Here is a 15,584-nt window from a genome sequence, read left to right as displayed (position 1 = left end):
AGGTTTTTAGATATATTTCATCTCGAAAAAAAATTATATGTATAGTAGTGGAGATTAGCTGAGCGAAGCACGCACTTTAATGAACTGAATTAATTAACTGTGAGTTTCTATCACTGTGTGGACCGGGTTTGAACTGAATGCTTCGAATCAATCAAATGAATAATATTAAAAAAATAATAGAATTATTTCCACATTAAATAAATTTCTTTTTAACAATAACGGGATTCCCGTTGGGACTGTGTGTGAGGCTAGTGGTGAGGTACGCAAGCTCCTCACGGGAAGCTAGACCAATCATCACCATCAACAGGTAAAACGGGTTGCTACTGTAGCGCTTTTTTGGAAGGTACAATGAGTGCTCTTATATCTCTACAATCATCCGATTTTCAAAATTCAAACAGGGTATTATTTAGAAAGTTGAAGGCTAGCTTTTGCATGCATCCGGTGTACTCTCTAACAGATCACGGTTATTCGGAAATATATATATATATATAAAAGCTTGTATGTTTGTTTATTATCACATCATGCAAGAACCAACCAACAGATTACTTTCAAATTTGCAGGATACGTTTATCCCCTATGTGAAAAAAATGAATTTCGTTAAAAAAATAAGATTGAAAGAAAAATATTTAGTAGTTTTACTGATGATTTATAAACAATTATGTTTAATGAATTCGTCTAAAGTCGATCTCGTATTCTTCTTCTAATGAAAATTTGAATTTAAAGAGAATTTTATTTATTTTTTATCCTAAATTACGTTAAAACAAATAAGATTGAAGAAAATATTTATTTTATTCACGATTTATAAAAAATAACTATGTTTAATGAATTGGCCTAATGTCGATCCTGTCTTTTTCAGATATAGAAGAACCTTTTTACAACAAAACAAACTATCTGACTACCGGTTTGGTTTTCTTACAGATCATAGTATCATCGAACAGATTCATACAGACTTTGCTAATATTCAGATAGCTATAGACAAAAAACGTTTGCTCTACCGGTTTTCTTGATATCTGCCAAGCCTTTAGATTAAGTGTGGCACACAGACCCTTTTAAAATTAATCAGCATCTACCTTCTCAGTTGTTTTTTAAGTAATAGATATTTCAAGGTTATATTCCAGACTGAACTAAAGTGATCGGTCGGTTGGTTCTCGTATAATGCTGTTGCAAACAGACAGATTCACGAACATTCACATTTATTTATTTATTAGATGAACCTTCAACACATTTAATAAAATAAAAATATTGTTGGCGTAAAGGTTTAAAATAAGACTGATTAGATTAAATTAAAAAAAACAACAGTATAAGCATATGCTGGCAAAAGATACATCTACCACTGGCAGTACGTATTTATGTATATATTTTATTTTCCTATAGTACTTTTTCAACTCGTGCACATTTCGTACTATTTGTGTTCATTTCTTTTTAAGATACTTTGTATTTTTGAATAATTACCCTATTATTGTAATTAAACAAAAAAAGAAGCTTGGCGCAGAGAAACTAATCTTCGTATTAATGTTAACGGTCTCCTGGGCATCAAGAGCGCTGATTGCTAACGCAAAGTCTTCCGCTGGGGTTCACCACTCACTGGCCCCAGTTTGCACAGTTCATTGAAGCCAGGAACCTCTACAAGCTTAATGAGGCAGAACCGCCACCTTTGTCTTCCGAACTGGGATATAGTTACATCGACATCACCTTGGTGAGGAGCGGTCTGCTTCGGTATACAAGTAGTTCGACTGTCTGGCCCAAGGCCAGCCAGGTTACTGATCAAAGGTTTATAACCTAAGGAGCCTGGATCAGGGCAGGCTGCAGCTTTTATTTTTAAATAGAAAATATAACTTTTTTTACCATCATTAAATTATAAAGAACTCATTCTTTTATTGCAAACAGTGTAGCACTATTTTTAATGCTGTAATAACTTATGATTTTTTTCAAGTCTTTATTTAATGTCTCATTTTCACAAGATTGAAAACTTTTAATAATATTACAGAGCTCCTTAATTAATACTTTGACTTCTCTTTGTTAGTTTAATAAATTTAATTTTTCTTTTAGTAGATTGTTTTTTGTTTACTTGAATATATCTCAGACCAACTTACTTATATTAACAGTTTATAGATGACTTGATTATACTTTTTTTTTGTAACACTTTCATTTTTTACCTTTGTTCAAAAATAAATACTTCACCAGATCGGGTAACTTATCAAAATAAATAATTACTTTGATAAATACAATTTTAAGACCAAAAATCAACAGGGCTTAATGAAATCCATACTTAAAATATCAATTTTTTTTAACTTTAATTTCATGATCGAAAATCTAACTGTATTAATGTAAATGAAATGGAAATTTTAAAAAAAGATCTTATAAAAAATTTCTCAGACTTCATCTTTTTTAAGCTGTGCTGTTTTTAAAAATGTCACATGAGGTAGCTGTCCAGCAAAGAGGTCAATGAATTACCAATTTATTTTAGTAATTATATTGCATTTTTTTAATAATCAAAAATGTCATTTGGTTAACCTGCCATTGGTCAGGTTGTGAGAAAAAATCTCACCTTTTCATACGCCATTTCTGCTCTACTGGGAAAAGGATGAAACCGTCCTAGGAATTTCTCCAAAATTATAAGAGCTGTAGTCGTGGCAGTTAGTTGATACTCCTATCTGCCAAGAGGTAGGGATTAGAAGTTAGGGAAATTGCATCAGTTAGAAAATCCTCAAATCGGCTGAAAATGCTCCAATGGATATTGACAATAATTTATTTTTAGAACAATATCTCAAGCCTCTTCAATCAAGTAATATCCCACAATAGGAACTCCTTTCTGACTTTCCTGATGTTAGTGTGAGCATATAGAAATAGGACCTTCATCTGTTGACAATACAAAATTTGTAAATGATGCTTTGAATTGTCTGTGGTCAACTGATTGCCACTACTGTTCATCGAAGAGGTATTTGTGGTTGTTGCACTGTGCAGGGTCATGGTTGGGCAGATCGTACTTCTGTTCGTGCATGTGCTCCTGAAGGTCAACCAATTCCCTCTTCATTATGTTTTATTGGCAAAAAATAAAATGCGGTGAGAAACATTTATCATACCTCCAGGACAACAAAGGCTCATTCTCAAAACACTGTTACTAAACTACCAGGGGCAAGAGTAGTAGCAAATGACAACAAAATAAGTATGGAGTGCTGGAAACATTTTTGTCTGGATTCAATGATGCATGGAATCATAAATTGGACTAAAATGAATATAAAATATTCAAGAGGTGTACAGGACTGTTAATTAACTAACGAAACAGAATTAGCTGTATCTTTAGGGTTAATGTATATCATTGGAGTTAAAAAAAGAATTGCATTGAAATTAAAGAATTGCATTGAATTAAATGATCTTTGCGCTGTAGATGTAACAGCAACTGAAATATTTACTGCCGCTATGTTCCAGTGAAGATTTCGTTTGCTACCGCAAGCACTGAGATTTAATGATTACTCTACACATGCTGAATGAAAAAATATTGAAAATTTAGCCCCTATTCGTAATATTTTTGATGGATTTGTAAAAACGTGTAGTGAACGATACAGTGTAGGAGAAAGTGTCACGGTTGATGTGATGATGCAGGTCTTCAGAGGGCGCTGTAAATTTAGTGTATATGAAGAGTAATAAACTGTGTCAATACAGAATAAAATCTATGCTACTGTAGACTGAAGAACCAACTAGACAAATACATGGAGATATACAGGTCAACAACTTAAAGACAGCGCCCCTTTTTCCGTATCAAATGTAGTCAAACTCTGTCAGTGAAATAGATGGTACAGGAAGAAATGCGACTATGGATAATTTTTTCACCTCCATACCTTTAGTAAACGATCTCTATGACAATCATGAATTTACGATATTCGGATTCTCTGCAAAGATAAACGGGAAATTCCAGGAGAGCTTCTCAATGTTTAAAAAAATTCCAGGTGTTTATCTATGTTTACTTTATCAAATCCCCCAAATTATTGTTCCATAGTTTCTTGCATTCTGGATGAGAAAGAAAATAAACTTGTTCTGGTACTTCCTACTCTCCATGGTATGAAAGTAGTGGACATGCTCTGAAACCCGAAATTATAACATATTATAGTGTAACTAAAGGTGGATCATTGATCGTCTAAAACTGAATATTGTGTATCATGAATCAGTCGGTTGAAATGAGCGTTTACTATTTTTAATGGTATGCTAAATGTTGCTGCTATCAATCCTCTGATTACTTAAAAACATACATGTGAATATAAGAAGAAAAATGATTTTGATGGACCTTGGAAAAGAGTTACTGAAAAATCAACAGCTGCAAAACACTGACTATTCCCGCAAAACAAAAAATTAAAAACTGCTGAAGACCTTGCCTACAATGTTGAATATTAGCCTGCTGAACCTAATGATAAAAGCCTCCACAATGAAAGTACTGCCCTAAAAGAAAGAAAGGTATACTAACAAGGTCAGAGCCCCTATTTATAAGGAGCCAGTATCTAGGGCAGTCTTTGTCTGCTTTGAATGTGTCAACAAAGACAGTGACTAAATAAAAACATTTTATAAGTAATTATGTTCATTATTTTTTAATATGATAATGATGTTTCATTTGTCTAATATCTTATTCGCAATTATATCTTGCAAGAACTAAACATATCTGGGGCAAAATAAATAACTTTTTTTTTAATGTCAAATACGAGAAAAATTCTCTACACCAGACTAATGGCGTGTTAAGCGGGGGAACCTAATCAGACCCAAATTTTTTTTTAGTTCCATATTTATTCTAATTTAACAGTGAAGCACTAGTAGCATATTGATTCTCTATTCTATCCTTCGTAACAGTTGATACCGTGCACTTGTTTTCATTGCTCCTTAAGTTGAGTTGATGTTAAATTATTTCTTTGTGTTATTTGTTTTCTTTTATTGCTTTCTCTAATATATTTTCTGGAAAAACTAATATATATGTAAAAGTGGAGATTTGCCGGTTGAAGCACAAACTTCAATGAACTGAATTAATGAATTGTGAACTGCCAGTCTCTATCACTTCATGACCTGGAACTGAACTGAATTATTGGAATCAATCAAAGGAATAATATTACAAACATAATAGAATTAAACTTACGTTAAATAAAATAAAAGGGTAAATCAAATATAAACGGGATTTTTGTTCCAGAGCATATACGGTTAGTAGGACTGGGCCTGTGCTTCTAGTATGCTTGGGTGGGGTCATTACGAGTGGGGAGAGCCAGCCGTTCCACACTTCCAACCAATTCGTCAGTAACGCTCACAATGTAGCAGCAATAGGTGCACCCTTCCATCGTGCAATGTATAATGATAAAATATCTTGGTCATGAAGTTCAAGCGATGGAAATTTTCCATAGATTGAATGCACAGTTTAGGGACCAAACATTGACAATGTGTGTTTGCCTGGCATAAGGAGTTCAAGAGTTCAAAGTTCACCCTGCAAATTTTATTTGTTTGGGCTGCTTAAAGAAGCTCTACAAGGGTGACTTGAAGATGACAAGGGCTTGGAGGGATTTGTGCCCAATTGGCTCCTAACAAAATCGGCTTCATTCTACGATGCTGTGATAAAAAACCTTCCTCTTGCTGGGAAAAATGTATTTCTAAAGCAGGAAACTATGCAGAAAATAAATTTTATTTGTCTTTTGTATTTCAATACATAAATTTAAAAAATTTCTGTTTAACAATAACAGGCTTCCCATGGGTACTGGCTGTGAGGCTAAAGTGGTGAGGTATACAAGTACCTTGTGGGAGGCTAAACGAATCATCACCATCAACTGGTAACAAACAGCATTCTGTTTTGGTATAGGATGGGGTCCTCTAATATCTCTGGAAAGTCATCAGATTTTCAAAATTCAAACATGGAATTTGTTAGTATGTTGAAGGCTAACTTTTTACGTGCATCAGGTTTGTCAATCGTAACAAATTGGCATGATTATTCAGAAATGTATATATATATATATAAAGTTTGTTCGTTTGTTATTGCATCACGTGAGAACCAACTGAAAGAAGAGCCCCAGAGTTGGCTCTGCATTCGCCTGGGCTGACCTGAGTCCTGAGGATCCAGCTTTGGGCTAGACAGGCCAGCTAGAACTTTATAAAATAAGTAGCGACCAAATAAATTTCTGTGTATTACTGAACTCTTATCTGTCTATATATATAATAAGAGAGAGATCTTTGACAACAAATTTGGCTGAAAGGAAGTTATGTCTAAACATCCATTTTTAAAAAGAAAATCTATCCCCAACTTTTTATTTATTGTTTTGAAGTTTTAGACTGTACAGATTATAAACTGCTAATATTTCATTGATATTATATAAACTGGTGTCATTACTGAACATTAATCATTTTCCAGAAATATTAGTTCCACTATTATTCTATCACTAAATAACACTAATAGCATAAATAAATTAATGTACCTATCCGTAAACATATAATCAGAGAGACCTAAAACTACTATTTTTATATTGTATTATTTTTAATTATAAAGCAAATAGCAACCAAGTATTTGAGCTTATAACTCATATCTACTTATCCATATACAAAATATGAAACAAATCTACAACCAACCAACGGTTTTACAAAAAATCGAACTGCTTTTTTCATTTATTATTTTGGTTAGATTGCATTATAAAAGTAATACATTAGATTGTACAGATTATAAAAATCTAAAAAATAAAATCACAAGAAGAAATCTTACTTACAAACATGCACGGTCCTGTCAGACAACAATGCAATAATAAAAACAATACAGAAACATCAATCGTAAAAGAAAACCTGTTAAAAACTTAACATTGTACTGCAAAGTATTAAATATTTCTGTATTAACAGGGGCCATTTGATTTTCACTATGATCTGGTTTTTTTTAATTTTATTATTGTGTTTAGTTAATTATTGCTTTTTTTTATAAATAAATTGTATGAAATTTGGATATATAACACAGGCCTGCAAAATTTGGAATGTGGAGGAATGTTTTTTTTAACTATTGACAATTAATTCCTAAGTATTTTTTTAACGCTGAATCCAAAAATAAACTTCATTTTTTCTATCATGTCAGAGTTTTTCACAAATCACAAATTTCAAAATTTGTAAAAAGTTGAAAATGTGATACTATAAACTAGACATAAAATATTATTTTTTTATTAAAAAATAAAAATAAAAAAACATTCACTTTTTGCCCTTTACTATGCATTCTTACAGCTAAACAGATGAATGGTCTGAAGAGGATGGGGATGGGGTTGGGTTGAGTTCATTTGACAAGTGTACCTCTTATATTTCAGGTGAAAATAGGAGATCAAGGCAAAATTTGGGCATCCCAATAAGTTTGCTGCACATGTGTTGAAGGACTTAGACGGTGGTCAAAGGGAACAAGCGTACAGACTTTGAGTTTTAATAGAGTCACAAAATTACACAGATGATTGTTACTTTTGTTCGAACTGATGTTCACGGTTTCAATTTGAAGAATAAAAAAAGAATCGTTTATCCAAATATGCCATACACGCTTTAGGTCTGGTTTCTCGAGGTGCAGACATACCAGTGCCAATTCCATCAGAAAATTTAACTGAAACGGATGGTTCCACAAGCGATTTAAATAACGATAATGTCAAGGAGTATGAACCTGGACATAGCTATGCACCAGAGTTTTATTCACAGTCTGAACTAAATGATTTGCTTCGAGAATTACATCTGATCAAAGAAAATTCAGAATTGCTTGGTTTGAAGATTAAACTGAAGAACCTACTAGCAGCTGGAACCTTACTTTCCTGGTTCAGGTACAGAGAAAAGGATTTTCTTGCACATTTTACAGAAGGAGAATTAGTCTTCTGCACCGATGTACGTAGACCGGTTCAGAATAAAGTTCTTCCAACTCTGCGTATCAAGTGAGGCTTGGTCAAAGCCTTACCAAAAGAAGGTAAATGTTGTAAATAGATCTGCGACAAATTTCCCGTCTCATAAAATGCTAAATAAAGAGCGTATCTTTGCTGGTCCTGATATTAGAAAACTTCTCAAACAAGGTAATTTTGAGAAACAAATGAAGTTGCAGAAAAAGAAGCTTGGGAGTGAATTTAAATAAGTACTAACCAAGTTTCTGGGCAATAAGAAGAATCTGAACTTCAAATCAATCGCTGAGAGCATGCTGCAGAAGTACAAAAATTTAGGCTGTTCTGTGTGCTTGAAGGTTCACTTCCTAAATTCACATGTGAACTATTTTCCTTAAAATCTGGGTGCCGTTAGTGAAGAGACGGGTGAGAAATTTCATCAGGACATGAAAGAAATGGAAAGGACGTATCAAGGAAAATGGATTACTATAAAGATGGCAGATTACTGCCGGCTGTTACACCAAGATAAACCCTACAGAGAACATAGAAGGAAAAGCGCAAAGCAGAGTATAAGCCGTCCAAAGAAACTTTGACACTTGGAATAAAAGTTACATACTTCATCATGAAAGGTGGGTGAAGAGGGGGAGTGGTTCCCTAAGGCACTACATACCTCATAAAAATTAAGCACTATAATAGAAATTAAGCTTATTTTATGGCAATTTTCATTAGAAATTAAGAGGTCAATGTCCCAACCTGCCCCCTTCACCTCTTCAGACCACGCAACTGTTTAACTCTAAGAATGCATAATATAAGCCAAACAAGCATATAATATTACATAAATAATATTAATTTATTATTAAAAAAAAACGAGCTAGGCAATGGTAATACGATACAAAGTTCAGTATTCTGAATCGTCAGTTACATTTCCTCACCCAACCTAATTAAACTCAATTAAACCAAGGTGTTTACTTTGTAACAGAAAGAAGCAAAAATCCACAAATAAAAAAGCAAGTGGGCCCCCCTTATGTTAAAAGAAAAGTACCTAATATTGGAAATGTATACCTACACAGATGGCAACAATTTTTAAATATTATTTTGTACTTTAAAAGTGAACAGATTTCTGCTGGAAAAAAACCAAAGTAAATTAAATAAAAAGCAATTAAAAAGGATCTCTAAGAAGAAGGAATTGTAAAATTTTTTATAAACAGGATTCCCACTGAATTTTTGTTTTCCCTGACTTTTACTGACCAATTTGATAAAAATTTCCTGACTCTCACAACGGTATGCTATCACAGCTTACTCTGAAAAAACAAACATTTTATTTTTTTGCAGCCTCTACCATACCTGTAGCTGCCCAACTCGCACCTTTCATTAGTTATTATTACATTCATTTTTAATGTTTATTTTTTATTGATTTTTTTACAATATACATTTAAAATTAACCATTTTTTGTGATAAATTGTTTCAGTAAATTACACTGAAGTACAAAAAAAAAATCTAACAAGTTTCTTGCACAAAAATGATCACGGTAACTAAAAGTAACATTGATAAGAAATAAAAACTAACTAAAGCAATTTTTAGAAATAATTGGCCACTACATAAGATTGCTAAACCTTTTCACAAAAACTAGCCTACATTATTTTGCCAAGTAAAAAGAAAACAATATTTAATAACTTGGTTTGCATAAAAATTCTAAAATAAACAGATTTCAATTTAACAAAAAATATATGTACGATCACAACTTATTTTGTACAGAAAACAAACGTTACTAATATTTACTTGAAAAATATTATTAGTCATTATTAGTCCAGTGTATTTGCAGAATGCCATCAGAGTACAGCACAGGAACATGATTGATGACATAGGAACATTTAGTAGCTACAAGCTGGAATTTTGACACTATACAACTATCAGGAAAAGTAATTTTAAAAGTTGCACCAATATCTTCACGTAAACTTAAGTATAACTTAATTTGTACAATATTGAGAACGCACATATTCTCTGCCTTACAAACAGCATCATTACAACAAAAAGAAGTAATTTTTTAAAGTATAACTCTCATTAAAGATTTTTGAATAATGTTACAAACAAATTTCTTCTTTGGTGTATAAATTAATATGGTTCTTTAAATTAGAAAGATGATTAAAAGCCTTTTGGCAGAATTTACAAACATAATTTTTTTTCTTTTGTATGAATATTTAAATGTAATTTTAAATGAAATGTAATTTTAAATTAGAACTTTGATTAAGAGTCTTCTGACAAAAGTTGCAAAGATAATTTTTCTCTTTTGTATGAATATTTAAATATAATTTTAAATTAGAACTTTGTTTAATAGTCTTCTGACAAAAGTTGCAAACATAATATTTCTCTTTTGCATGAATAACTAAATGTAATTTTAAATTAGATCTTTGATTAAAAGTCTTCTGACAAAAGTTGCATACATAATTTTTCTCTTTTTTATGAATATTTAAATGTAATTTTAAATTAGAACTTTGATTAAAAGTCTTCTGACAAAAGTTGCAAACATAATTTTTCTCTTTTTTATGAATATTTAAATGTAATTTTAAATTAGAACTTTGATTAAAAGTCTTCTGACAAAAGTTGCCAACATAATTTTTCTCTTTTGAGTGAATATTTAAATGTAATTTTAAATTAGAACTTTGAGTCTTCTGACAAAAGTTGCAAACATAAATTTTCTCTTTCGTATGAATATTTAAATATAATTTTAAATTAGAACTTTGATTAAGAGTCTTCTGACAAAAGTTGCAAACATAATATTTCTCTTTTGAATGAATAATTAAATGTAATTTTAAATTAGAACTTTGATTAAAAGTCTTCTGACAAAAGTTGCATACATAATTTTTCTCTTTTTTATGAATATTAAGATGGTTCTTTAAACTAGAAGATTGATAAAAAACCTTTTGGCAGAAGTTGCAAACATAATTTTTCTCTTTTGAATGAATATTTAAATGTGATTTTAGATTAGATCTATCATTAAAAGTCTTCTGACAAAAGTTGCATACATAATTTTTCTCTTTTTTATGAATATTAAGATGGTTCTTTAAACTAGAAGATTGATAAAAAACCTTTTGGCAGAAGTTGCAAACATAATTTTTCTCTTTTGAATGAATATTTAAATGTGATTTTAGATTAGATCTATCATTAAAAGTCTTCTGACAAAAGTTACAAATACAATTTTTCTCTTCATTATGCGTAAGGTGAGTTTTTATATCATTATCATGTATAAGAGACTTTTGACTAAAGTTACAATTATTTTTTTTGTTTTTACCATGAAAGTTAATGTTTCTCTTTAAATAACATTTACATTTGAATCTTTCATCGCAATAGTCACAAACCAATTTCTTTCCTATCTGGATAGGTAAATTGTTTTCCCTATTTACGTTCTCGACTAAATTTTCTTCTGTCGTTACATCACCAGATGCACACTTACATTCACATTTTTTTTTTGTAAATCCATCATGCACAGAATTATTTATGCATCTCTTGCAGGTAACACAATGCTTGGTACTTCCCTTGATGGTTTCTTTACTGACGTTAACCTGTCAAATTAAAAATAACTAATAATTACAATCGCAAATGAAAGAGACAAATCAAAAATCAATGTCTGATTATGACGGAATAAAATTGGCACAATCAGTCTGTTTTTTTCATGGAGCCCACTGTTACAAGACAAACGTACCTCGACTGCTTGAAAACTTTGCTGTTCCTCAGATTCCTACAGGATACAGTTTCCAACAAGATGGTGCTCCACCATAAATTTATCGAGATGTGTTCCTGAACAACGCTTCCCGGATTGGATCAGTTGAGTCCAACTGCACAGCAACCTAGATCTCCCAGATATGACTCTTTTGGACTTTTTTCTTGGGGTTTTATTACAAGTTGTACAAAAGAAAAGTTGAGTTTTTGTGATTTATAACAAATATTGGTAAAGGACCATATATACATGGTTTAATAATGCTGCAGAAATTAAATGCGTGCAACCCAAAATTTACAAGTAAGGTAATAATAATGAAAAATAACACATCAGGATGCTAATTTTCCAGACTAACTGGTCTGCTTAAATCAAAACTAGGCAATTAAAAAAAAAACTAATACATTATTTGAAAAAATAAATCTTTGCTTCAATAGGAATTTTCTCAGTGATCTTTATTTTACAGGTTTTTCAACCGACATTTTTGCAGTTATTTAGCAAAAACATACATCACTCTTATATGGTGGATGTGTGAAGACAAACTCACTAGGAAAATTTTCAACATCGTCAGGGCCAGTTAAAGTCCATTTGGATAAAAGAAACACAAGATAACCTGGAAAGATTCAACATCTCAGAAGAAAAAATCAAGAACAGAAGAAAATTTTCGGATGAATAGAAATAACAAAATTGAAAGCGAAAAAGAAAAACAATAAGAAGATGGACAGAGTAGAAAGAAGCAACATGGTGAATGGATTAAGAGTTTTGGCAAAGAATAAAGAAGAGAAGAAGAAAGTAAAGCCATGATTGGCTAAAGTTCATGTGCTCTCCTGAAGAGGAATAATCAGAAATAATAATAACATGTAAGAGTTAAGGAATGAACTGTATGTAATCCAAAATTTACATACTAGATAATAGTAATGAAAAGATAATATTGTCAAAGGGAAATATTTTGTGTTGGTAATTTAAAAATAATTTTCACAATTTTAATCTACACATTATGATTATTTCAAATGGTTTAAGAAGCAGTATCAGTAATTTTATAGTTATCTTTGTTGGTCTGGGATTTAAAAAAGTAATACTTCAAATGGTTTTTCGCACCTACTGAGCAAAGGAGCGAGCGGATTTTATTTTCTTTTAACCAAAATTCATTATTTTTTTCGGATTGTCAATTACTGTAATTAAATGTTACCATTGCCATTTAAGGTTGTTGAGTCGGGATATGTATAGCAAAGAGGGTGGGGTCCACCCCTTTGAAAATAATTTTAAAAAGGTTCCCTCAGAGAATGGTATACATGGCTGCAAACAGAAATATAATGGGGCTGACAGCTGTTAAATAATAAATGTGGTAACTTTTCAAACGATCATCTGGTATATAACGGTTTATGTAACAAAACTAATTATAAAAGCAAATTTCTACACATTGTACTTTTTGTATCATATACTATATCTCCATTTTCTTTTATTATACATATGTTCAAAATGTCTTCTTAATTTTACTGAAATACATATATATACTTTTTATTTTTTTTATTTAATGTCTTACCCATTAAACATTCGCATGATATGTACAGTATATATGATAAAACCTATTTAAATAGTACTTTTCAATTAACCAGATTTGGCCTGGTAAAGGTTCATCTGGATAATTGGTGTTCCACCGTATGCAAAATCTAATATCCTTACCGCTTCATTTTCAACCAAGTTGGTCTCTTCAATTGCTAAAGGATCTTTTTCTATATCACCATTACTAATATTAAGCAGTTCCTCTTTCAGTTGTAGTAAATCTACTTGCTGTAATAAAAAGCAAAATATGAATGCTACAGAATAAATATGTTTATGATTTATTGTATAATTTATGAAATAAATAAAATTGTATCTCTAATTCGCTTACCAATTACAAAAATAGTGCACAATTAAATTTTTACTATTATTACTAGGTGACTTTAATATGCGAGATTTAACAAAATTTTATAAAAAAAATGCTGCTACTCATCTTACAGATTTTTCTACAAATTGTAATTTTTTACAATCAAATAATTGTTAAAATTTTTTATCGTGATAAATATACCATTAATCACAAACATCATCAGAGATAACATTAGCTAAGATTTAGAATTCTAATCTTATTTCTCATAAATACTTACAGATTATAAAAATATCAATTTTGTAATTTTCAGCATTTACTAAATGAGTGTTAAGATTGCAAATAATATTTATTTTTTATATCACCACATAAACATGAAGCTTGTGTGTGGAACATTAAATGGAAGTTTATAGCGTATGAAAAATATCACACCTGACTGGTATTTGATATCGATCATGAAACAGAAATTTTTCACAGCAACTGAAATAATTTCACTGTGAGGTACAGGCCCGATTGCAGATTGCAATGAAGGATATTTTACATTATGTTTAGATTTTTTAGAAATTCCAGACACACTTGTTAAACAAAAGTAACAATCAGTTCCAGATAGGTAAACCAAATGGCAAAGCCTGCTGTGTACCATTCAGCTGCCATCCTCTTTAAATACACTGAACAATTAGTGCATATTATATGAGAACCCCACGTCTTATCCTGATCACCAATTTTATACTGAAAGTACAAATTATATGCTTTTTTAATTAAAGGTGTAACATTTTTTCTATTTGATTTTACGGTAAACTCATCACAGATCTAACAAAAGGCATCCACATCATTTACACAATTTCAAGGCATTTTGACACTGCACTCTTAACGAACTTAAGACAGTAATAAGACTGAACAAAATTGATTCATTCCTAAATCCAGTGCTTAATACAAACACAGCTGTGTTTTAAGCTACATTTTTTGACATGCACAGACATGATTAATCTTCTCCATGAAGGCTACCTCTTCAGTATTAGATATGATATAATATGTGACTGTTATATGATTTAATTCTTTGCCTAGTATTGTTTATTTATAGCTTACAAATTATGTTAACAAAGTTAAACAATAGAGTACTTAGTTCACTGTACAGCTTCATTGTGATTTTGGCATTATTGAAATTTGTGTGTTATTGTCTTGGCGTCCTTTTAAAACAGTATTTTTATACGGTACGCATACCGGTTCCGCATTTTTTTTCTGACGTCACACAAAATGGCGGATAAACCAGGACCTTCAGGACTGTTCTTAAAAAAATCTGGTGATATTACAAAACGTAATCAGTTATCTAATGATCAACTAATTCATTATTTGGAAAACGGTGATATAAGTGACTATAGTTTTCCTGATAGTGACATTGATCTATTTAAGTTCCAGCACTGAAAACGAAGATGAGATTACACACGATGTCTCACCCGATATGGGAAACCATATCGGGTGAGACATCGTGTGTAACTGGTGAAAACCAGTTGATATCAATGTAAATTCAAGTAGTGTATGGAGTGATACAGGTATGTTGAAAAAATTTAAATGTACGAAAACAGAATTTATTGGTTCCAATTTCAGGCGACGGCAAACCCCTAGATTTTTTCGAGTTAATCTTTCACGATAAATTTTTCAAACTGTTGTCCATGAGATAAATTAATATGCTGTGGAAGTTTTTTGCCGACCAGGGATAAAGGGAAGATCTTGTATAACGGATTGGAAGGAGTTAACATTAGAAGAGTTAAAAGTTTTCCTAGGTTTGCTGCTTCACACAGGTACTATTTCATTGTCCCGACTATTGGAAGACTGATCCCCTTTTCGATATTCCCGTTTTTCGAAATTACATGTCACGAAACAGATTTATTTTAATATTAAGATGTCTGCATTTTACGTCTAATCATAATGATGATGATCGTTTAGAAAAAATAAGATCAGTAATTGATTTTTTTAATAAAACAATTAACGAAATTTACTACCCAGGCAAACAATTGTCTCTAGACGAAGCTATGGTTCTCTGGCGTGGCAGATTACAATTTCTGCCAATATATAAAAAATAAACGCCATAAATACGGCATTAAATCGTATATGCTGACAGAACCAAACGGTTTAGTTCTTAAATTTCATGTTTATCAAGGGTCCTCTGATGTTC

At 31.3% G+C, this 15,584-nt stretch overlaps 1 protein-coding gene across 1 annotated transcript in view; it reads right to left on the bottom strand.

Annotated features, from left to right (window-relative positions):
- Positions 1-3,983: 3,983 nt before the first annotated feature.
- Positions 3,984-15,584, bottom strand: part of LOC142326914 (uncharacterized) — a 31,580-nt gene continuing 19,979 nt past the window's right edge. Inside the window, exons 5-7 of the mRNA XM_075369645.1 lie at positions 13,231-13,338; positions 10,523-11,395; positions 3,984-4,079 (exon numbers count right to left, since the gene is read on the bottom strand). Of these exons, the coding sequence (XP_075225760.1) occupies positions 3,984-4,079; positions 10,523-11,395; positions 13,231-13,338 (1,077 nt within the window). The remainder of the gene's footprint in view (positions 4,080-10,522; positions 11,396-13,230; positions 13,339-15,584) is intronic.

The sequence above is a fragment of the Lycorma delicatula genome, chromosome 6, assembly GCF_047948215.1.
Source record: "Lycorma delicatula isolate Av1 chromosome 6, ASM4794821v1, whole genome shotgun sequence".
Classification (NCBI taxonomy): Eukaryota; Metazoa; Arthropoda; class Insecta; order Hemiptera; family Fulgoridae; genus Lycorma; species Lycorma delicatula.
The sequence above is the reverse complement of the archived record's forward strand: the minus strand, read 5'-3'. Positions and strand labels throughout refer to the sequence as shown.